The sequence below is a fragment of the Cydia splendana genome, chromosome 9, assembly GCF_910591565.1.
Source record: "Cydia splendana chromosome 9, ilCydSple1.2, whole genome shotgun sequence".
Classification (NCBI taxonomy): Eukaryota; Metazoa; Arthropoda; class Insecta; order Lepidoptera; family Tortricidae; genus Cydia; species Cydia splendana.
This window is the reverse complement of record NC_085968.1, coordinates 21,425,992-21,451,045: the sequence shown is the minus strand read 5'-3', so window position 1 is coordinate 21,451,045 and position 25,054 is coordinate 21,425,992. Positions and strand designations below refer to the sequence as shown.

The 25,054-nt window shown below is 37.7% G+C and overlaps 1 protein-coding gene and 1 long non-coding RNA gene across 2 annotated transcripts in view; one reads left to right on the top strand and one right to left on the bottom strand.

Moving 5' to 3' along the window:
- The window catches only part of LOC134793860 (uncharacterized), a 355,027-nt gene that overhangs the window by 210,781 nt on the left and 119,192 nt on the right, over window positions 1-25,054 (top strand). The window lies entirely within an intron of this gene.
- LOC134793804 (esterase FE4-like) lies at window positions 6,122-9,245 on the bottom strand. Its single transcript, XM_063765486.1, has 3 exons — window positions 8,990-9,245; window positions 6,587-7,872; window positions 6,122-6,326 (listed from the first exon to the last, which is right to left on the bottom strand). Exons 1-3 carry the CDS (start codon window positions 9,185-9,187, stop codon window positions 6,155-6,157), a joined length of 1,656 nt encoding a protein of 551 aa, XP_063621556.1. The 5' UTR covers window positions 9,188-9,245; the 3' UTR covers window positions 6,122-6,154.

The following is a 25,054-nucleotide window of genomic DNA, read 5'->3' as shown; positions in this document are numbered from 1 at the left end:
GAAAGTAGTTGGAAAAGCTGAATAAATTCCATCTGGCGCTACCATTCAAAAATAGGGGGGATAGATGGACGACTTGATTCCATGTATCACTACCAGTAGAAATAGATGGAAAAATATTCCACATATCCCCACTGGCGGGGATATCGCGGTAGGGATAGGTGGAATAGGCGGCCGCCAGAACAGCGACATCTAGTGTATACTGGGAAACTATAAAACTAAACATTACTTTATTTTAACAGGTCATAAAGTCTGGTTTCAAAAGTAATCTTCTGCGTAGGATCTCAAGGGTTGGGAATCGAGCAGTGCGCGGACACCGGGTCCTAATGAAAACATGGCGTAAGATAAGGTAACGACTACTGTTTTATTATTTAGGGTGGACTTATTAAAATTCTGCGGAAGTATAACGGGTATTTTTAATTGTCGCTTGTTGAACAATATTATAAAATTATAGTAAGTTTTTATGCCTATTGCCTTATTTTAAAGTTTGCGGTGGAACATTTTTATTTAGTCTCTTGTAGCCTAATTTAAAAACAATTTAATGAACTGTCGATCTTTGAAGACTTGAAGATTGTACTAATTGACAATATTCACAGCAACTTACATACTCCAGTTTAGAATAGCCTGTCATTCTAATACCAATATCTGGGAAACCGAGCTTTGCTCGGAAAACATATAAAAACTCAAAAATGCGCGTTTTCCCAGAGATAAGATCTAGCTAGATCGATTTTTGCCCCCGAAAACCCCCATATAGCAAATTCATCGAAATCGTTACAGCCGTTTCTGATATATCTCCGAAATATATCTATCTATCTATACATATAATAAAGCTGAAGACGGTCGAAAGTCTGTACATGGAAGATATTTGAAAAAAAGTTGGCTGGGGATACTTAGAATCGATAACAGAACACGTTCCAAAAGTTTTTAGAATTTTTGTCTGTTTGTCTGTTTATCTGTTTATCTGTTTATCTGTTTGTCTTTTTATTTGAACGCGCATCACGTGAAAACCGCTGAACGGATTTTGATGAAAACTTTACTAATCTGTCGAGAAAATTCCCGGCCAGGTTATAGGCTATAAAAATTCAACCCCTAAAAGGGGGGGTAGCCACAACACTCGATTATTGACTTAAGTTTGCCCCTGAATCGTATGGCGCTACTTAGGAAGGAGCGGCAAACTTTTTTCAAATATGTGCTAACACTATAGAGTACCCTGGTAAACTAACAGATGGCGCTGAATTTAATACGATGTGACATAAATATGCCACCGAGGAAGGATTTTGCCAAATTAACTCTAAGTTTAGAAGACCCCTTTTCTAATATTTCAATCAATCGTACGGATATCAACAAATTTAATTGAATAATTGTGTTGATTTAATAATACAACAAAATTAAACGTCAGTAAATTAATTGCCCCTCATTGCACAGTGCCATCTTTTGGGGAGCTGAGTAAACATTAATTAACCAAGAAAACTAAAAATGAGTTTACATAGTTACGTTACGTAGTGGTAAAATAAACTCACAACAACACGCGTATAATTGCATAAAATTATTTAAAATGATTTATTTTCTCCGTCATGAATTATACCTAATCGTAATTATATCGCATCCATATCAAATCCATATTCATATGTATCGCCTCCTTAAGCACTTAATAATGGCCACGAAGGTGGGTACTTTGAAAAAAAAAACATTGACCTCTTTTATTTGCAGTGCCGGATTAACCCTTTTAAGCAAAATAAGCACTTGCTTAGGGCACCATGTCTAGGGGGCACCAAAAATTATCGAAAAATTTACGCGTTCTCTTCGCTCGCGTTTTCAATAACTTTTTAAGATATGATAAATGTGACATTCGGTTAGCGACTGCAGCAGCATTACTCTGCTGCAACGTTACTGCTGAAGCACTGTCAATTTTCGTGATAAAATGATGTGACTGATTTCCACACTAAAAGTAAAAATGTAGAACTGTCTATTAAATTGCGTTTTTTTTTATATCGAGAAATTGTCGCGCTCGCTTCGCTCGCGTTTTCAATAACATTCTAAGATATGATAAAGGTGACATTCGGGTGGCGACTGCAGCAGCATTAGGTACTCTGTTGCAACGTTACTGCTGCGGCACTGTCAATTTTCGTGATAAAATGATGTGACTGATTTCCATACTAAAAGTAAAAATGTACAACTGTCTATCAAAATGCGTTTTTTATATCGAAAAATTTTCGCGCTCGCTTCGCTCGCGTTTACAATAACTTTTTAACATATGATAAAGGTGACATTCAATTTTCGTGATATAATGATGTGACTGATTTCCGTACTAAAAGTAAAAATATACATCTGTCTATCAAATTGCGTTTTTTTATATCGAAAAATTTTCGCGCTCGCTGCGCTCGCGTTTTCTATTACTTTCTAAGATATGATAAAGGTGACATTCGGGTGGCGACTGCAGCAGCAATAGGTACTCTGTTGCAACGTTACTGCTGCGGCACTGTCAATTTTCGTGATAAAATGATGTGACTGATTTCCATTCTCAGCTGTAATGCGGCAATGAACTTCACTCAATTTACCAAAAAAATTCAATGTAATCTTGATGACCCTAGGGAGAGGTGGCACCATGGTCTAGAAATGCTTTGGGCATCAAAATTTCTTAATCCGGCACTGGTCGTTTGCGGAGTCAAACGATTTGGGACTCGCAATTTATACGCATTACCATGCCTTCCCGAAAAAAATCGAATCATTCACGAAAGTCTCGCAACGCATTGAAGTTACAAGGGGTACGTGGTCTTCCTCAGGAGTCTAAAGAAGACCACGGTGAGTGGCGCTCTAGCCAGGCAGGCCGCTTCGCTTTCGCTCGCGCGCGTATACCTTACTGTATCGTCCGATATACACCTACTACTCTGTCGTTTAATTCCTTAGAGAATATAACCAACGGAGACGCCATGTCTATAATTTTCGGTACAAAATAGTCTGGCGTTTTTTGCGGGGGAGGAGCACATCAAATGTGTACCTACGTAACGTAAACATAGCCATGTCAAATAAACGTCGGTTGACCATTGGCCGCCTATTTTCGACAGAGGGGAACGCCTGTTAATGACCGCTCCGTTTGGTTATATTCTGGAGTTTAAATCACGTGTAAAATTTGAATAAGGGCGAATAAAACTATTGATTTTGGAGTGTAGTTTTATTTAGTGGTACCTAATTGTAAAATATTTTATCTGGACTTCAGCTCTCTAGCATATCCATATGTCAACTTTACTTCAAGTTCCGCCTCCAGGGGAGAGGGAGAGAAATTAGGATTAGAAATTAGCCGCTTACTGACACACCGAATGACATGACCGAATTACACGCGGGCGGAGCCGCGGGCACAGCTAGTATATAAATAAATATACAAGAATTGCTCGTTTGAAGGTATAATATAGTATAGTAATTGGATCCCCAATGTATTAAAACGTTGGTACAGACATAATATGAGGGCAAGACTCACTGTCGACAGTCCTAGGTGCTGCAATATTCATAGCCAAGACTTTGTACTGCGGACTAAGATGCAACTAAAGAGATCTGCCTGAGGAACAAGCGCGTGGCGAGTCAAAGGTAATTATTGTCTAAGGTTTGAGATACATGTTAGACAGTACATAGTACCTACCCAGTTACTGAATTTTTTATAGTCAAGACCTTGTATTTCGACAAAATGCAACTGAAGATAGGATTACAGCCAAGGCTAAGATGCAACTTAACTGCTCAAGGTACAAGTGAGGGATGAGTCTATCATAGTTTGATCAAGAACTGGTCAACTACTTCAAATTACTTATGCGACACATGTGTAACTTTAGTAGTTCTCACCAAAAATCAAGACCGTAAATTAGCCATGTATTGCGCTGCTAAAAGCGACCAACGAAAAACCGTGTGTCAATCCAATATTGATAACTTAGGGACGAGCAAAGTGCAGTCATGCAATGAGTTCAGGTCCTTCTCCGGACGCAGGTTGTTAAGCCTGGGATCACGAATATTATTATAACACTTTAAACTCTCGCGTTTTGTACACATATTTAATTACACAAACGGGTCTACCGCGATATAATTTCATTGTTTTTACCTTTAATTCCGACGTTTCAGCTGAGTTGCACCAGCTGTGGTCACGGAAAGACTCTTTCCGAGACCACAGCTGGTGCAACTCAGCTGAAACGTCGGAATTAAAGGTAAAAACAATGAAATTATATCGCGGTAGACCCGTTTGTGTAATTAAATACGAATATTATTGTTATTTTTAGTTTCAACCAACAAAAAAAAAACGGAAACTACTTTTTACTTACACCGCGCCCGCCATTCGCACCCAAGAGCGCATTTTATCATATTTTATAAAATTTAAGACCGTTGTCTTGGCACGATGTGAACAAGTATTTATTCATAAGAAACTAGAATTTGTCAGCACTTCGCTACAATGTTGTTTTGAACTTTAATAAGTTTTCCGAAAGTAATGTCAATTTGTAAAGAAGTTGGTGAATGCGTCTGCTTTGAGATTAAAAACCCACCAAAACATGATTCTGGTCTAGCAATCCGTTACGGATTTGATCTTGTTATGATACGAGTACAGTAATGATCGATCACGCTGGTGCGCACGAAATGTAGCCGTGCCATTAGGCATCGCACTTTCTCTAATCGTGTCAAAACAAGATCAAAATCGTTACAAATTATTTAATTACAATCGGCCTCCTTATATTTAGGCTACGTTTGAAAACATATCAACACACAAAAAACAATTGTTTAAGCCGATAACTTATTTGTTTATTTTTAATTCCGTCGTTCCGACGTTCGTGGTCGCGGACAAATAGAGTCATCGATGTTTTCAGATTTACCTTCACTGTTCCATTTTAATTGTTAAACCTGATTGATACGTACGACGACCATAGTCCAATATGTTCAATAGTGCAAAATCACACCGAATTCCTCAGGTTTTGTTAACACGTCATGAATGCTGTCTAGACATCTGCTGAGGTCGAAATCAAGTTGCTCGCATGCATTAGGTATATTAACTCACTTTACATGACATTTTCGACGAAAACTATTTCTGAACATCGTTTCGTCAAAATTATACTCGTAGTTGAAAAGAACAGACGCACTCTTCAAAAGTTACTATCGATATTATTTACGAGCAGGGGGGCGATTTTTGAGTTTCGAGCGCTCGAAATTAAAAGCAAGTGATCGAAATAATCATGCACACACGATTTCATTCGTTCGAAAATAATCTCAGATGTTCAATGCAAATAATACAAGTGAGTGAAACCGTTGTCGTCTACAGTTTAAAATATGTCTCACGAAAGTTTAAAATCGAATAATACAATTTTTTGACAGTCCAACCATTTGACCGTTAGTGATTGATATATTACCGTTTTAAAGTAAGGTATAACATATCGTTGCAAATTGTATTTAAACAAGAATTAAAAAAATAAAATAAATTAGGTACCTACTAGATAATACATATTGTTTTTAACGATCTTTTACTAGCTAATAACAAAAAATCTAATAAAAACATAAAAATTGAATACGAGTGGTCAATACCACATGATTTTCAATTTCTATGGCTCATTATTTCAAAAAATATACTCTGGTAAGCTAACTCTTTCAGTTCAAAACGGCGGGAAATTTTAAAAACGTAAGGGAGAAGGATTGATCTCCTATACAAATTTTGAATTTCGCGCCATTTCTTAGTTATAATGTTGGCTTGCTAGAGTATAGCATTTCATGGTTTTCCACAGATATTTGAATGACGAAATCGAGGTCTCGAAATTCAAAAATCGACCCCCTGAATTTCGCCAATAGATTGTCGATTAAATCACGATCTCTGGGGCCGTCTTGTAAAACAGCCAATTAGGAGCGCCCAAGACTTTGCCCGTCGAATTACGATTCGCGGGGAACTATCACTCTGTCTGATTGCAGCGCTTTTGACACTTCCGAAGATAATTCGGAGTGAAGTCGGATTTATTGTTTTCGTGTGGCTGTCGATATTGTGATTGCTTTTCGTGGGAGATAAACTTTACTAGTGGATGTATTCAACTATTGTATTAGAACTACTATGAAGCCAAATCAAACTCACATTCAGTGTATTGAACCCCAAAATAGTAATAAAAAGCCTGTATAAAAATAAATAATTTACTAATCAATTGGCTACCTATACCGTCTTTCGTCGGTGGGTCGTATACACCCGCCTCCACATTTCGTAGGCCTCGGGGTTGGGAACTGGGCCCATTTTGACCTCTTCCCCTATATGGAGTAGTTTTAACCCCTCTCGAGAGCTGGGGGACCATCGTGGTAGATCCGTGGCTGATTCTGGCGTTGGATTTCTGGTAAAAAAAAACGATGTAGATGTAAAATTCAGGCTAGGTACCTCAGTTAATTTGTATTAAATAATAAAGTATTTCAGGGGAAAGGAGACGAAGACTAGCTACCGACTTTAAAGAAACAAAGTGCGGAAATGCCATAATAAACGTCATATATTCATAGCTTTGGCGCTTATGGTGATTTTGACATTGCAAATTCTGTGCATATCTCGCTCAGAATATAATGATTAATTGCCAGTTTAAATTATGTGAGTTTTACTTACCCATATTTAGCGAAATTGGTCCACAATTTAGTCATAGTACTTATTATTTCATTATCCTTTTTGTTCCAGATCTCCACATAATTTGGCCAAAAGTCTGGCTTAAACAAATAGAACAAGTCATCGGCATGGCAGGCCCCTGCAGAGTTCCGATATCCTGATCTAGCTTTCAAAACATTTCTGCTGCCTGCATAGTCGAAGTAATAATTATAAATCGGTGTGTCTGTATTTTTGATCAAAACCTCGCTTTCTAGCAACGACGGCATTTCAAAGTACAAGTGAGTGTAGAGATCTGACATGTTCAGTATTTTTGACATATCAATAGTCTCCTCTCCGAAGTAAAATTCTTTTACTTCTTTCGCTGCCTCTTCAGCGTCTAGTTCAGTTTTGAATTCTAAATCAGAAGCGAATAAATAACGGCCGTTCCTTTCATTGACAGATTCAGGCGTAGTCTCTTCACTGATTAGAAATAAACCTTCTTTACTGTTCGATCCATAAATGATGGATATATTCAGTTTCTTCTTTTCAAGAATATTATACGGCAAATCGGTTATAATAGGCTCTACGCCAGGAAAAGGTTTTTCGACGCACGGTAAATGCAATAGTTGCGTATCGAAAAACTTGTCCAAAGGTTTTTTCGGTCTAGTCCTTAGGAAGTCCTCCACGGGGAGGTCTTTAAATATATTGTACAGCTCGTGCGGGTCTTCTGTATCATAGCCCAGCTGTTTTGCAATAAGGCTGTACACCCACACGGGCTTCCTGTTGACTGCCCAGTTGGCTAAAGACGATCCGCTCTGTATGATAGCCCTCTGGAACAGGCCATTGGCTGCGTCGCTAGCTACAAGCATAGACAGCGAAGTAGCTCCAGCGCTTTCGCCAAAAGCAGTCACATTCTCAGGATCGCCGCCGAACGCAGCGATATTTTTCTTTACCCACCTCAAAGCCGCCAGCTGGTCCTTTAGGCCAGCGTTTCCTGGCGCTTCTCTTATATTTAGACACATGAAGCCTAGTGCGCCTAATCTGTAGTTGAAAGTAACTATGATCACATCATGTTTGACTAGATAATCTGGCGCGTAGAGGAACTTTCCTCCGCTGCCTAGAGCGAAGGCTCCACCGTGAATGAAGACCATGACGGGCAGAGGACGCTGCAGGGGCATGGTGGGGACGTAGACGTTTATCGTCAGACAGTCCTCTCTGCCGACTGTGCCCCACTTGGAGTTCTGTGGGCACATGTATATGTGGTCTGTGGCTTTGAAGGTACCCTTCCATGATGGTGGCGGTCCAGGTGCCTAAAATTAAGATAAATTTCAGTCTATAGGCTAGTAAATACTGAATAAAAAACAAATCAAATAACTTTAAAATATATTACATGTTATCAGTTCCAAATATCCAAACTCAAGCAGACTAAAATAAAATAAAATCGAAAATATACAACCTAAATTAATCATAGCAGGTAGTGAATATGTATGTCGGGAACCCAGTGCACAAACCACGGGTCAGTCCTGATAACGTCACCTAATCTCAAGTGCTGCGCCAGCGCCGGCGCGCGGGCGGTGCCCTGCGACAGTTCCTATCGACCCTTGACACGTGTAGACGCATTGATTTCCGAAAATTAATTTTGATTACCTAATTAGTGGTTTTGATTATAGATTTGGCAATACAAGGACGTTGTATAGTGTTTATTGACTTTCGTACAATTATATTGTGTCTCAGTTGAATCTAGACTGTTTTATTACCTCGAGGAACCCTAATTAGCCCTTACGATGCCCACAAATAGACAATAATCTCATTATCCAGGCCATTCTGCGACATGTATGTTTGTATATTTCTAGCAGTAAGAAAAAACGTTAAAATATTAATTACCAGACATCGTAAATTTTATAGCATTTTCGGTGCAGCGGAGTGGTGTTAACGGAATTGGTATAAACAATTTCAACCCTAATGGTGAATTAACGTTAATTACGTTAATATTAACCTTAATTTACCATTTCAGTTGGAATTACCTATACCAATTCCGTGAACACCACTCCGCTGCACCAAAAATGCTATAAAATGTACGATGTCTGTTAATTACTTACCTACTTATATTTTCAAGGTTGTTGCTGTTGGACAAAATCGACTCGATAGGCAATTATTCCAAATGTAGGTCTTAAAAATCTTACTCTTAAATCCTGGACATTGGTTATTTTACTTACTTACAACACTGTGATTAGGATAATAATTTGAACATTATATTGTCCGAACAGAAAAAATACAATTGTAGAGTTACCTATCCAAGATATCAACATTTGTACCAATGGTCATACCACTCATACCTGATTAAAAACGTTTCACTACGACACGATAGGTCCTACCTATATTTGACATCACATGTATAAAATAAAAACAGTAAAATAGGTAACTCACTTGAAACCTGGTGCTGTGATTGCTCGTCGCATACGGTATGCCGACGTACTCGAAGTACGAACCGTCATCGCTGACCTTTCCACTCAATATACCTTGAGCGATCTCGACCTCCGGCGCTGGTTGGTCCACCAAGTTTACCGCGAACAACGAAAACAACACTAGATTCTTCGAATATCTCATTTTAAAAGGCCATAACATAGCCCACAAGGATTATTCTGGAATTATTATTGTTTATTTACAACTATTTCACCATAGGCACTTTACTGACCTGTGTTATATCTGACACTTCGACACTAGGCTTAAACTTCGCTTATCACTTACACGTAATCGATAACACTGATAGTCGATATAGTAAGTCCTATTTAGATTTGAACAATATAATTCCAATTTGATTTTATATTATTGTCAGCTGTGTAGTTATCTGTTTACGAGCAACTCGGTTCAAATTGGCATTAAATAGTTACGTTTCCGCAAAAGCCGGCGGGTAATAAAAATAGGACTTTGTACCCACAATTAAATATATTAATTTAAACAGATAAGTCTTAGTATAGTTATAGTAATCGACCGTTGAGCTGGCTTTGCGGCCTTCAACTGACTCGAAGAGGTAATAACGATGTTGTGACGTAACAATTACCTACAAGCGATAACTGGCCTACACGTTCATCTTGTTTATATTGTAACAAAACCAGCTAGCATGACTTGCGTTCTCGCGCCCGAGTCCTTGAAGAGGTACTTGAAGTCACTCTAGAATCTAGATGTATGACGTCACGCGCGAAAACACAAGTCATGTTAGCAGGTCTGTTTGATAGTTTATTTAATCTAGAGGCAAAATCGAAATAGGTATCTAAATAATATCATTTACCTAGTACATGTCAACAAATGTACGAGCGAAATGCGCGAATGAGATGCACGGGTGAATGACAGGTATCTGGTATGATTCCAATATCATTCTATCGGTTTGATGTCAGGTGCACGTTCGAATTGGCCTGTCAGGCCTATTCGGATTTCGAGATAATCACAAGATCTTGAGACGATTTAGAGATCAACTAGATCTACATTAGATATCGACTAGATGTGACTTGGATATCTAAGTCATAACTTATCGAAATCGTTCAAGAGGACCTCCAGAATCGCTAAAACATCAAATTTGACATATATAGATATGTAATATAATTACAAATATCTTTAAATTATCCGTATCGTAACTTGTTGAAGTCTAGTAGAAATCTAATTCATTTTCCGAATCGAGCCGTGTATCACTAATAATATAATTTTCTTAAAAACCCGTAGGGGTCGGTCAAAAACTAAGTACTAGGTTTTCCTGTCATCTATAGGTAAAGAACTATTTTGTATATTTATTTTTTTTCAAAAGTTTAGACCCAGTAGTTTTGGAGATAAAGGTGATAATTTTTTAAATAATAAACTAGGTATTTTATAATTACAAAAAAAATGAGATTCTCAAAATGAGCTCTTTCATTTGATATGTAACACGGTATAGTTTGAAAAACATTATTTTTTAATTTGCTCATTTATTTTACCCTCCAAAAGTGGCCCCCATGTTTATAATTCATTTGTTTACGTTAGGTAGATGTCCGTTTTTGGGTAAGGTGTGTGTACCACATTTCAACTTTATTGGTCCAGTACTTTTGTAGAAAATGGGCTGTGACAGACGGACTGACAAACGGATAGACGGACAGACAGACAGACAGCTGCACCAGTGATCCTATAAGGGTTCCGTTTTTTCCTTTTGAGGTACGGAACCCTAAAAATAATTATATTCTATAATATTTTTAAATATAATCCAAAGTCGATTCTTTATTACCTATTTGGTTTTTATTTCTTAACAAGTCGCATGTATTTTTACCTACTAGTTTACATTATGTCGGAATAAATTAAAATTTTGTGCCATTGTTCAATACCAATCTTCTAGAGTATTCTAGACAGACATTTGAATAATTATTAGCTCGTGATTTATAAATGGTTTTATTTAGCCTTCATTTCGTATATGTTCTTCTAAATCGATTTATATTAGTCTGATAAAAGCTTCCAGTTAATATAAAATAAAAATACGTAATCCACTGACATGTCGAAAAGATGTCTATAGAAGAATCTGACTCAAGATGACTACATTGCTACCCGTCGAGCATTCTAACATTGCTTACTCTCCAAAGGAAGACAGGCAGTAATAAATAATAATAACGTTCTACGTGACATCAAACTTGTCTTAAAGGGCCTCTGATGCCTGGATGTTGGCTTCGGCCCCACGCACGCCTCCCAAAGGTCCCCATGGTCCCGAGATATATGTTAAGACAACACAGATCGACCTAGTCCCACAGTAGTACTAGACGACGATATATACCTATATACTTATATACATAGAACATAGAAAACTCAGGAACAAATATTTGTGAAGTAATGACAAAATGTTCTCAAAATGTTGTACAATTCGGCCCCGCGGTGTAATCGCCTCCCAAATTAGCTGGTGTTAGCAATAATTACACTAATGACACAATATTATTCCCGTGACCCATAGCTTTCTCATTGCCCAAAATTGAGTTGAATAAATTAGGAGGCTAACGGTTGAATTTTAACGTAACCCGGGCTTCTGCTGAATTTTAAGCAACAACGCCCCTTACATACTGTTATATTTGAGGGTCATTTTTGGATGGCTGGGTGATTTGAATTCATAAAATTTTGCTAACGATACCTCGGTGGAAAATTGCTTAGTGATGCTTTAACTGGGGAATGCTAGTAAGTAGGTATCGTTTGTTCTAGTTTATATGTAAATGTAACCAACATTTTCAAAAGTAAGAGGCAGACGTGAGAGTGCTCGTAGAGCTGGTAGGTAACTACATATTGTATTCTTTAAACTTATTTCTTAGGTCATTACAGACTATAACTTTCTACTACAGGTTGACCTTATATACCTACATAAATATTATAGGCATAAGTACACCTAGCTGCAAAAGTGCCTACACACTTTACGAATAGAATTTTGCAGCTCACTCTCTACTTACTCGTATTTTTAAGAACCTTCCACTTATACAGGCCATATCCACTCGACTGGTAGAGAATTCCTTTGGCATTAAGTCCGCCTTTTGTACGATAAGTTTTTCTTTTGTGCAATAAAGATTAAATAAATAATCAAATAAATCCACCTAAACTATTAATTCCCGCTCCCGGTTTATCTACATGACGTGGCAGCGCCAGCAGAAGAAAGGGCCATCAATAATTTCCAACCATTTTATTAAAGTGTCCACCACAAAGCGCAAGACCAAAGGGCTAGGTAATAGGACCCTTACCCGTAGGGCCCCTTAGCACTAGAGCCAAAGCGATTGGAAGCCCTTGAATTGATTCGCGGGTCATTTGCATCTCGGACGAGCGAAGTCAGCTATTACTGACGTCTCGGAAACTAATCTTCAGAGTGCTAAGTACCGAGGGCTGTCCGAACAAGGAAGTTATAGAGATGCCTAGTCACGGAATATATCAACGAAGCTCTTCGTATATTGATGACTTCAAAAAACGGGCCATATGAATGACATTTTTCTGACACATATCACTGACAGTTATCCCTTCTCCATATATGTGTCGCTTTACTTCAACCTGGGGTAAATCCATTCGACCCTCTCAGCAAATATTTACCCTATTACCTTTCCTTAATACCAAAATCGCATAATCTGACAGATGGATTTAGCCGAGTTTGAAGTTAAGCGACTCAAATGTACCCCACCCTCGTCTTTAATAATTACCCAACACACCGCAAAACTTTTGTTTTCCTAAAACAAACTTCTAATTCGTCAAACATCTTGCGCGGCATTACAATATTTGACGTTGTCAAACTGCGCGCAGTACCTACAGCTGTTGAGTTGCTCGCGGTACATTGATACACGTGGGGTCATTTTTGAGCTCCAGTCAGACTTCTATAAGTAGGTAGTTATTCTAGTTCATTGGAGATGCCTTATAGTGACTTATAACTACTAGTTGCCATGAACTGACATATTGACAAGTAAAAGAAAGTTTATAACAACCTTTAATATACATTTACAATTCCTAAATTAAGTAGATACAAGTATTCTTCAAAAACTTTGCCATATTATAAAAACAGTTCAATTAATACATTAACCGAATGGAATTCTTATACGTCAATTATTTTCTTTAAAAAGCGCTGGTGGCCTAGCGGTAAGAGCGTGCGACTTTCAATCCGGAGGTCGCGGGTTCAAACCCCGGCTCGTACCAATGAGTTTTTCGTAACTTATGTACGAAATATCATTTGATATTTGCCAGTCGCTTTTCGGTGAAGGAAAACATCGTGAGGAAACCGGACTAATCCCAATAAGGCCTAGTTTCCCCTCTGGGTTGGAAGGTCAGATGGCAGTCGCTTTCGTAAAAACTCGTGCCTACGTCAAATCATGGGATTAGTTGTCAAGCGGACCCCAGGCTCCCATGAGCCGTGGCAAAATGCCGGGATAACGCAAGGAAGAAGAAGAATTATTTTCTTTAAACTTTGATACAACAAAAGTTAGCGACTCGACACCTTTCTTTATTCATCTTAAAGAATTTTAAGGACTTTTAATAATTTTAAAGGCGTTCCTTCCGCGAGCACGTCAAAGCAAGTCTCGAGGAGTAGAAGAAATAGTTTCCAAGAAAATTACTGTTGAATTCAGCTCAATTAGCATAAAATTTATATTTTTATGAAAGTGTATGATGAAAGGCAGAGCGCAGATATAAAATGAATTAAAATACGTCAGACCGTGATGCAAAAGGAATAAAAGGCGGTTATATGCACTCGTTTCGAGAATGCCGACCACGTTATTTGTATTAATCCTATCCCTAACGACATCTGTCCTGATTGTGCAGCATTTTCTTGCAAATCTTTTACAATGGCTCTTTGTACATCGTTTCGAAAAAATCCAGGATCCCGGTCTGTCATCGATCAGTGAGTCGATCGACGTCGAGTGATGGTTAATCATTTCTTAGAAGAAATTCGTTATGTACCAGTGTACCATAACGCCCAACCGAGCTGTATACTCGTAGTTTTGATATTGGAAAATCGGGACGTCCTACCTACAAGAGAGAAAATTTAAAGACAAGAAGAAGTACAAGAGAGAAAATTTAAACAAAGAAAGGGTACAGTCAACAACAGAGCTATGAATACAGGCAAAGTGCCAAAAATATGTATACACGACCTTAATGTACAGGCAATAAAGTACTGTATACATATTTTTGACACTTTGCCTGTATTCATAGCTCTGTTGTTGACTGTACTAACAGAACGTACAAAATTACATACACACATAAATACCATTTCAAAAGAACAAAGGGCATCAATAAACTAAAACAAAGCCCGAAATGCAGTGATTACGAAACTGCAGCATTTTTAATTGCGCGAATATTACCACTCGATGCGGGAAGTTTGAAGCAGCCATTTTGTTTTTTACAGTGCATACGTGTCCGAGTGGCGGCGCGCGCCGAATAATAAAATTGCTCTTTACGGAAATCATTCGGATATTTTGTATCTTTTGTGTAAAATTTGGCAGTGCTGCGTCTGCAACATGAATTGATGCGCCCATTCTAGCTGATTTAACTTGCAATATAGTCTGGCAAACCAAATTGTCATAGAAAAGGCGCAAATTTAAAAACGTGTATGAGAGATCGACAGGAGATCAACTATTGGAGTCTACATTTTTCAAATTTACCTCCTTTGTCTAATGAAACAATTGGCTTGCCAAATTTTAACTAATTAAATTTTACGAATGCACTTTAATTTTAAATATTACGCCGAATGGGTTGCGATTCGATTTTTTACAATGGGAATAAAATTAAATAAACAAATATTTCATACAGTCATAAATAAGTAAGTACATACTGACATACATAATACATGGCCTAGGTAGATTTAAAATTAAATACCAAACGTAGGTACATAATTTATATTATAATTCAAATCAGGTTAGAACAATATCCAACTAACCAAGTAATCATTTTAATAAATACTGGTAGACGTTAAAATTAATCTTTTCTCAAAAAGAGAGATAAATCAACTTGCAGCCGACACACGAGTCAACTGAAATAATAAATCTATGGCGTCATCTTATCGCAGACGTTGATTGATCTGTCTCTAATCCGCCTTCATTTGTTACCAGTTAAAACGTGTGAGCGCTTATTTTGCAAGTGAACGCCTTACACACGCCTGAGGCACAGGGTTGGGCAATATGATTTTGAAAATTTAATAAGTCGTTAATAAAGGGAAAAGAACATCAAATTATATTAAAAATTACATTAGGTACTTATTTAAAATTGGTCACATATGTTCCTCAAAAAATGGTAAACCAAGTGATATTTAGATTTTTAATGAACGTTGTGTAGTGTTGTATAAAAATACTTACTTGTTATATGTAAAAATTCTTGTAAATAAATGAACGTTTAATAAAACAGATATTAATAGATACCAACAAAGTAGGAGTGTAAGTAGGTACAACTAGGGCCAACCCTACTTAAAATGCTTAGGAGGGAGGAAACGCGACGCATGCTATTGCATTTTGTATACTTATTAGATTTAAAAGTAGTACACCACACAAATTCGGGAATATTCATGTTATTCCTACTCATAATCGCGAGCACTATCGATTCTCCAACTTTTCAGAATTCACTAACGCTACTTTTCCATGAGCAACTCATCTGGAGTTGCGTTATGGAAAATCGAAAATAGTACTAATAAATTGGGATATTTCTTTCTCCTACTAGAATCAATCGTGCTCGTGATTTCGAGAAGGAAGAACCTACAATGTATGTGTAGGTATAAAAACGCCCAATTGTGCTATTTGGAGATCCGTTGTTGGTTCTACCTTATGAGCCAACCGTTGGTGAGCCTGCCGTTTTTACGACACCGTCGTGCCAGCAGGTTTTTCATGTTGCCATTGAAAACAGTTAAAGTTTAGGATTTGAATTACGGTAATGTTTCTATGCCAAGATTTCCACTGTTAAAAGTATATAGTGGACGACCACTTCTCCATACAAACGTGGTCCCCATTTTCCTCCCTGGATATTGATATTTTGGAAAATATTTTTACAAATTTTATTGTATATTAACTATTGCTATGCCCCTTCATTTCACTTTTTTTATTTTTTTATTATTATAAGAGCATCTAAAGAGCGAAAAACAAATCCCATAAAAAAATTAAAGCTCCTATCTTTTATAATAATTAAGTAATCGAAAAGTAGATTTAAATGAAGCAACATAACTGGTACGTAGGGTAGACTTATAAGTATGTCGGTAGTTGCACATTTGGAAATAAATCAATCTACTATGGATCTCGATCTTTTATTCATCTAATATTGGCGCAGTCGGTAGGATGGTATGGTCAATATACATTGAATTATGTAAAAATATGTTCTATAATGTCAATACCCAGGGAGGAAACTGGGGACTGCGTTTGTATGGAGGAGCGGTCTTCCACTATCGTATTAAGGTAAGGTTTGCGAAGAAATTAGTGAAAGTACCTAAACCAGAGGTGACGAAAAATATCATCGTGCCTTTTTACCCTCTTAGCAAACACTCCACATAATTTATATATTCGTACATAATTAATTTCCGAGTCGTGACGTCACGTCACTTCAGCGCGTGATTAATGATAATGAGAGCCTTTTTGATTACGTTGCTGGCATTAACATGTTGTTTCCAGCGTTACGTGTAATGTGTGGGTGGCGGTAATTTTGCGTCCGAAATTATGTTCAAAGAAAATATCAGAGTAAGATATTCCTTCTTATGAAAAAGAACAATTATTAATTCGGGAAAGTCTGCCATGACTCTCTGTCCAACGCCGTTTCTGCCTTGATGGCGCCGAGTTCGCTAAGGTCTTTTTGCACTTCGTCTCTCCAGTGGTACCTAGGACGGGACATCCAGACGGTGTTCGGTCATTTGATACTCCAGACTGCATCTTTTCATATAAATCATAATTTTTTATTTGCAAGAACACGGTTACAATAAAAAGTCAAAATACAAAAGTTTCACGTATTCAACCTGCAAGCAGGTGTGCACATTAACATGCAATGTGCTGCTAAGCATCACTTATTATTACCTACTTAAAATCTAGAATTCTATACTTATTTACAAATATCATTATTATCCTATTTATATGGACTATGTGCCATGCCATCGGAGTCCGTTTTTCTGTAATGACACAGTTTTGAATCCCGAGGCCTTAAGCCTCTACCAGGAGACTCCGCGGAAACGAGGGCTTATGAGATGACTCCGGATAGTCCTGATTTCAATAGCAACAATCAACGTGAGCCGCTAACGCTGATTGCGGCCAAGGTCGTGTCAATACAAGATGAAAACCATGTTAAATTGTGGGAACAGAATCTATCTCCTAGTTAAATGTACCGAGCGCCCCTGGGATATATTTCAATCCTCTAATTAAAACTTTACTATTACCTACTAACTCACCAGCATTTTACCATATTTTAATAATAAAAATGAAAATAGTTGATGAACCTAAAAAGTGACAAAAAACTTCGCGAAAAGCGATCAGGGCTTGTCAAAAGACGGCACTCACGTAGATCACGTAGGTATATTTAAATGACAGCAGTGACAAGGAGGCGTATTCCGTAATAACAGGTCATAAATTTGATCTGGATGTGTTATCATGTCAATCAGATCAAATTCGTTTATTATTTTTACAATCTGAATACGCATCGTACAGTACAGTAATATAAATAGCATGAGGTTTGCATGTAACAATTCTGCAAATTAAAACTCCTACCAGCATTTTGCAACATTCTTATAATAAAAATGAAAATAGTTGACGAACCCAAAGGTAAGAAAAACTCCGTGAAAAGCGATCAGGGCATGTCAAAAGGCGTTAAATAATCGAGTTAAGAGTACCGAGCGCGCCTAACATCATAAATCTGAGGAGATATTGCAAAATGGCGGCTATCGCGAGATATGACGTTGAGGAATAGCCTTACATCATTTGGTTAAGGGCCATTTGTTTACAGAGTCTTGGTACGCTATGGCGATAAGATGCTTTTCATTTTAACGCGTCAAGATAGGAAATTAGAATCAAACAAAAGATATGTTGCACTGACGGAAGATTTGGCTGTCGAGCGGGTTTTTACCTTTTATTTCAATTACTCTGGAAATATATTTCTGTTTAAAATTTCGCTCGTCAAATTCCTCGGCTATATTCACTAACTGCGAGCATACGACTTTCAATCCGGAGGTCGCGGGTTCAAACCAATGAGTTTATCAAAACTTATATATTATGATATATCGTTGACCAGTCGCCTTTCGGAGAAAGAAGACATCGTGAGGAAACCGGACCATTAAGGCCTAGTTTCCCCTCTGGATTGGAAGGCCAGGTAGCAGTCGCTTTCGTTAATACCAATGCCTACGGGAATTCTGAGATTAGTTGCCAAACGGACGCCAGGCAAGACCAACCACCACAAGGAAGACTCGCTTTCACGAAAAAAAATCCGCATCGAAATCGGTCCATCCGTTTTATAGCTACGATACCGACAGAGAGACAGACAGACATTGGCGTCAAATAACACCCCTCTTTTTTCGTCGGGGGTTAAAAAACAGTAGTGACGTCACATTCCCGTATAAAACTTTTTGACGGATGAGCCCAGTAATAAAAACAGAATGCGGAGAATTTTAACTAAACTAATTTAGCAACACGACTTACACGTGCCGGCGCCGAGGGCTGAAGGGAACTTGTTTGTTCTAAATGTAAGGTTACAAGTATCTTTGTAGAAGATGTAGACAATGTAATGCTGATTAATGTCGACGTATCTTGCTACTGTACACGTAAATATCGTTGGAAACCAGTTAATTAGGAGATTAATCATAAAAATATGTTTTTTTTTACCGTGGCAGTAAAGCAGCAACGTATGTCTATTTTACGTATCTCATTTTATTATGGAAATTGACAGTGAAAGCGCCCGCGTTAACACTGCAACAATAATACGGCTTCTTTGCGTGATCTAATCAAAAATGAAGAGATCCTTCGACGAACTAAAGTCACCGACATAGCCCACCGGATTAGCAAGCTGAAGTGGCAACGGGCAGGCCACATTGCACGCAGAGAAGATGGCCGATGGGGTCGAAAAGTGCTCGAGTGGAGACCACGGACTAGCAAGCGCAGCGTAGGACGTCCACCCACAAGATGGACAGACGACCTTGTTAAGGCCGCCGGAGGACGCTGGATGCGGGTCGCTTCCAACCGATACGCATGAAGGTCCAAGGGGGAGGCCTATGTTCAGCAGTGGACGTCTTATGGCTGAGATGATGATGATGAATAATACGGCTGCAGTTGCCATCCGAATGTAACCTTTAACTTACGCAATATAGCGAACCGTGAGGCCAATTCAAACTATTATTTATTTTTTTATTATATATTTTCACTTTCACTTACAGTGTATCATCAAAATGATATCAAAATTATGTCAGTGGCGCCTGCATTCGCTCGTTCTTGTCCAAGTTGTCCATAATGTATTCTGACATAATGCGGTCTGAGATACTATATATGAACATGGCTATATATATAAACAAAGTGTTTACCGTAACTGTTTCTGTGTTTCCGAAACATGTGGGTTTCTGTTTCTGAAACCGAGTTTCTATTCGAAATGTATATAGAGTTAGACCAAGATAATTCTGCAATGATTTTGATAGCACCATGCAGTGCATGGTATAACCCTAGTGAATTGCCCACATGGCAACGTGTAGGTATGTCGGAACGTCAGTTTGAAAGATTTTTTTCGCAAGTGACCCCCAAGTCTATCCGAATTCCGAACCTTAATAAAGTCGAAAACTTGTTACACAAAATACAACTTCATTTATTATACATAATATTCTAATGTTGTAAAGAGATCCACTGCCCGATTCGAACTTTAAGATACGTCGATTAATAGATCTAGAAACGATATGGATTAGATGTGTGTGTCAAATTGACGTTTTTGTTTGAAGAAACGTCACATTTGACACTGACATATCTAATCCATATCGTTTCTAGATCTATTAATCGACGTATCTTAAAGTTCGAATCGGGCCGCCAGTATCTGACTTCGCCCTCGACTTTAAAAACTGAATACCTAATTCAATTATGCTTTAGTTCTATTCTATTCAATTTTGCTTCAAATTACCTATTCTCTTTTCGTACCGACATTTTAAGAAGAATATTTTAAGTTTTTATGATACTGGTTTATTAGGATAATGCCTTTTTAGGGTTCCGTACCAAAAGGTACAAAAGGAACCCTTATGGTACGACTCTGTACATCCGTCCGTCCGCCTATCTGTCTGTCACATCGCTAAATATCTCAAGAACTACTTAAGGTATCGATTTGAAATTTGGAGTAGTCGTGAACAAGGTTAGCGTTGTTCAGTGTTATTTTTTTTTTTATTAAATAAATATGAAGAGGGGGCAAAATTTCAAAGTCTAATTACTAAGTCAAGTGGGGTATCGTTTAAAAGAGCTCAAATTGTACATTTCAAAACAATTTTATAGTAAAATAAAATTATTTATGAAGGAAAATGTAAAAAAATACCCATCCCCGAAGTTTACCAATGAAAAATCATGAAATTTTTACATAACATTAACATTATCATAAATATTACAGGAAAAATATAATCAGCCCTCTATCTTGAGAACTTTTTTTATTATCAAAAAACTTTTCGGAATTACATTTGCAATTTTGTTACTTACCTTTACGAGTATTTATTACCTATACTCGAAATTTCTATGAGATTACAATTAAACACCTTTTAAATAAAATAAAAATTGTTAAAATCGGTTCACATTATAAAGAATTCTTCCTGAAAAACCAACATACATACTACGGGTCGCGCAAACTAGTTAGCCAATTTGTCGATAGATGGCCCTGTACACAATTATGCTTAGTATACTTCTGGTCAAAAGTCTTTTGTGTTTATAGTTACATGAGATAGTTGAAAGTTTGTACGGAACCCTCGGTGCACGAGTTAAAAGAACTCGCAATTGACCTTGACTTTTTTTTACATTAAGATATTCTATTGGTAATTTGTAAGCATTAGAATAGTTACTTAGTTACAAAACAAAAGCGTAATGTAATAGAATATATAACTAATACCTACCTAGTAATTTCATGTGAATTTTTTTTTACAAAGGTTTATTTTATCGAACGAGTGAGCGAAGCGAAGCGAAGTTCTTACATTCGACTTTGAACACGCGGGTGGCTAGCGGCACGTCCCGGCATGATGATGGATGTTTTTAAGCTGAACTGTCAGAAGATAGTTTGATACTCAATAATTTAAGTAAATTTGTTCTAATTTAAATGAAATTGGGTAAACGTGTAGTCGAGGGCATTATATTTTAGTCATTAAATTATGAACAGGCCCGATCAAGGGGTTATTTTTTTTTTATCAATAAATATTATAGGACATTCTAACACAGATTGACTAAGTCCCACAGTAAGCTCAAGAAGGCTTGTGTTGTGGGTACTCAGACAACGATATATATAATATATAAATACTTAAATACATAGAAAACAACCATGACTCAGGAACAAATATCTGTGTCATCTAGGGTTGCCAGATGGTCGGGATTTGGCGGGATTCTCCCGATTTTTAGCATGTGTTCCCGATTCCCGACAAAGTGAAAATTGTCCCGAAAAACAGCTTCACGTTATAAAACAATACTTTCAAGTTCCGAACTGTCGTCGAGCGAGCGAGCGACCCGCGTTGAGCCGCTCGCCGCCGCGATTTTTTTTTGTTTGTTCATGATCCCAAAGAATTTTTTCTAACTATATAAAATATATCTATATAAAAACGTCTATGGGCAGAGCAGCTGACGTAGTGCCAATAATGTAAAATATCGTGGTTTTTAATACAATTACTTTAATTTGAATGTTTATTTTTTCCCGACTTAAGTCCCAAAATCCCGAAAATGTTATATTTTTTCCCGATAATAGCGCCTTTCGATCTGGCAACCCTAGTGTCATCACACAAATAAATCCCTTACTGGGATTCGAACCCAGGACCATCGGCTTCACAGGCAGGGTCACTACCCACTAGGCCAGACCGGTCGTCGAAGCCGGTCGTGATATGACTGTGTTAAAATTGTTGCATATCAAATAGTGTCCCCATCTACTCGAGTAGGTATAGGCCAAAGGTATGACGCCATCTTAGGTTTAGTTGAAAGAAGTTGATTTGCTCGCAACACAATACACGTGAGGTCATTTTGAGCTTCTATAGATACTCGTATTCTAGTTCGTTGTAGGTATAGTTCCAGCATAATTTCGAAGATGCCATTCTGGTGGTTTACGAGACGTCTAACAAAGGCGGCTGGTTCCGCCTGGCCATTGATTTTGCGCTGGCAGATAACATGGCCCCATTGCCGCATGGTTTAAATGGAATTGAAATTGTATTGGTTACATGCAAAGTGTGTAAGTGCGTCGTGTGTCAAAGCTGTGTTTTGTAGTAAAGCGTTATAATAACTTTACGTATGCGTGCGAGTGAGTGCCATACGTAACTCTCTAGATCGTCTGGCAGGTAGAAATGTCAAGTTGCCTCAATAGAATACATGTTTTTGAATTTTTGCAAAACAAATTTTGCACGCGTCTGGCAAGGTTTTAAAAGATCCGACCAAATTTAGAGCATTTAGTAAATGGAGATGTCATCGCTGTCATTTTCTTTACGAAACAGTCTGTCGATTTTTGCGGAGGAGGGGACGTCAAATGTATTGCTATTTCTACATGATTTGTACGTAACGTACAAATAGCCATGTCAGTCCATACAAAAGTGATCTGGCATATTCTTTTTACTACTCTTTAGATATTTTATTTTAGTTTATATTAAACTAGTGTTTCTGTGAGCTGTAGACCTCGCGAGCAGAGCTTTAAATTACATGGTGCTAAGAGCTTTAAATGTAGTAAATTAAAAAAAAAACAATACGAAATTTAAGTGTAATAAAATAAAAAAAGTTATATCCCAGCATATACAAATACTGGGGATCGAACCTAGACTCTCTGTGCAAACAAAAAAAAGCGAACGTTTACAAACTGAGCCAAATAGTTCTTTGATAAGCTGACGAAATTTAGCTACTCATTCTCAAGTTAAAATTAGTTAAAATTAAATATCTCAATACCTCCGAAACCATCGAAATAAATTTTCTGAATTTTTGGCCATTTAATCTGTAAACATGTCTCAAAAATAATACACTCTTATGATACCGATACGACTATTTGTTTAAGCGCGAGCTGTCACAACTTTTCCAGTTTAAAAAAATTCCAAAAACCGGCTCGACAAAATTTTTTTATCGGATCATAGAATTCGGTTACAAAATTTCACGAGAATCGGTTAAGAATTGCGACCTGTAGAGGAGAACATCCGGACATACAAAAGCAAAATGCCCGAGTCAAAACGTAGACCTTCGCTACACTTCGGAGTGCCTCGCTCGTGCCTTATAAGTTTCGGCGTGGCCAAAAGGTTCGGCAGTTTTTTGGCCGAAACCGAACCTAAACATGAATTTTATGCCGGACTTCGGATACTATGATTTTTTTTTATGATGATGATGTTAGACTAACCATGAACAGAATTTGTTGCTCCAGAATGTAGGCACAGTTCGCCACACAAAGGAGTTGTTGACTACGGCGTAGACAATACACCGAGGGGGCGTTAATTTGGTCTAAATCACGTCTCGATAGACACCGGACGTACTGGTTCACTTCCGGTTTGTAATACAAGTGGCAAACGACCACATGGGTTGATTGATTTGGTTGTCATCATTCAATCTGTAGCCTAGCTAGTTAGTTTGATAAAAAGTAAATGATTGCCTATACCTATACATGAATTCGAAAGAGTAAAAATAAATGACCGCAGTTTTAGAAGATAACATAGGTACTAACTACCGTAAACTGGGGTTACTTTGATTCATTAATTCATTCATTAAATAGATCATCGATTATTAAACTATAAGGAATTCCAGTTTTGAATGATTCTCGGTTAGTTTTACTAGACTTATATCGACCTTGACCTCTCTAGAGGTTCCCTGATTTTCCAGAAAGCATGCATGAACAGGGTTGTTTATCGCTCTTGGTATGGTTTTGATACGACTTTGTCGATCGTCTTGGTGATTAGCGCACATCTCACGCACGACCTTTTCTTCATTTTGCATGCACCAATTAGCTTGAGCAATCTTCTAGCTCGTATCAAAACCATAAGAAAAACCGGCCAAGCGCGAGTCGGACTCGCGTTCCAAGGGTTCCGTACTTTAAATCCAACTCACGCTTGATTGCACATTTCTAATAGGTTTTCCTGTCATCTATAGGTAAAGAACTATTTTGTGTATTTTTTTTCAAAATTTTAGACCCAGTAGTTTCGGAGATAAAGGGGGGGGGTGGTCATTTTTTTGCTATTTTCTCGAATAACTTCTAAACCCTATATCTTAAAATTATAAATAAAAAAAATATTTGAGATCCTCATAATGAGCTCTTTCATTTGACACGATATACCTAGTTTGAAAAACTTTATTTTTTAATATTCGCATTTACCCCCCAAAAGTGGCCCCCAGTGTTAAAAATTCATTTATTTACGTTACATGTCCGTCTTTGGGTCACAAACTTACATGTGTGTACCAAATTTCATCTTAATTCGTCCAGTAATTTCGGAGAAAATATTAGGCTATGACAGACAGACAGACATAAACACGAGTGATCCTATAAGTAGGGTTCCGTTTTTTCCTTTTGAGGTACTAATTATTAATTATGATCCGGTCTCAGACTGCTTATTAGTTCGGTATGATCGATTGACTAAAATATCACAAACGGTTTAGACACAAGGATTGTCGTTATGCTCTCATTTGAATAGGGATGCAAATCAGGCCCGTTCGACGTGTCGGTGTGGCCTCTCGTGTATTGTCACTGGATACAGAGCACAGGCGAGCCAAACTCCAGCCATTTTTACTATTATATAATTGATATAGGATAGATGGCAAACGTGCAGACGAATCGCCTGATGTTAAGCAATTACCGTCGACCATGGACGCCTGCAGCACCAGAGAGATTGCAAGTGCATTGCCGGTTTTTAAGATA

Excerpts from the sequence above, each read along its gene's own strand:
- LOC134793804 (XM_063765486.1), bottom strand. The coding sequence starts at position 9,187 with ATGTTATGGCCTTTTAAAATGAGATATTCGAAGAATCTAGTGTTGTTT. Across the intron at positions 7,873-8,989 it reads ATCACAGCACCAGGTTTCAA|GCACCTGGACCGCCACCATC; the intron begins GTGAGTTACCTA and ends TCTTAATTTTAG. Across the intron at positions 6,327-6,586 it reads ACCAATTTCGCTAAATATGG|AAATCCAACGCCAGAATCAG; the intron begins GTAAGTAAAACT and ends TTTTTTTACCAG.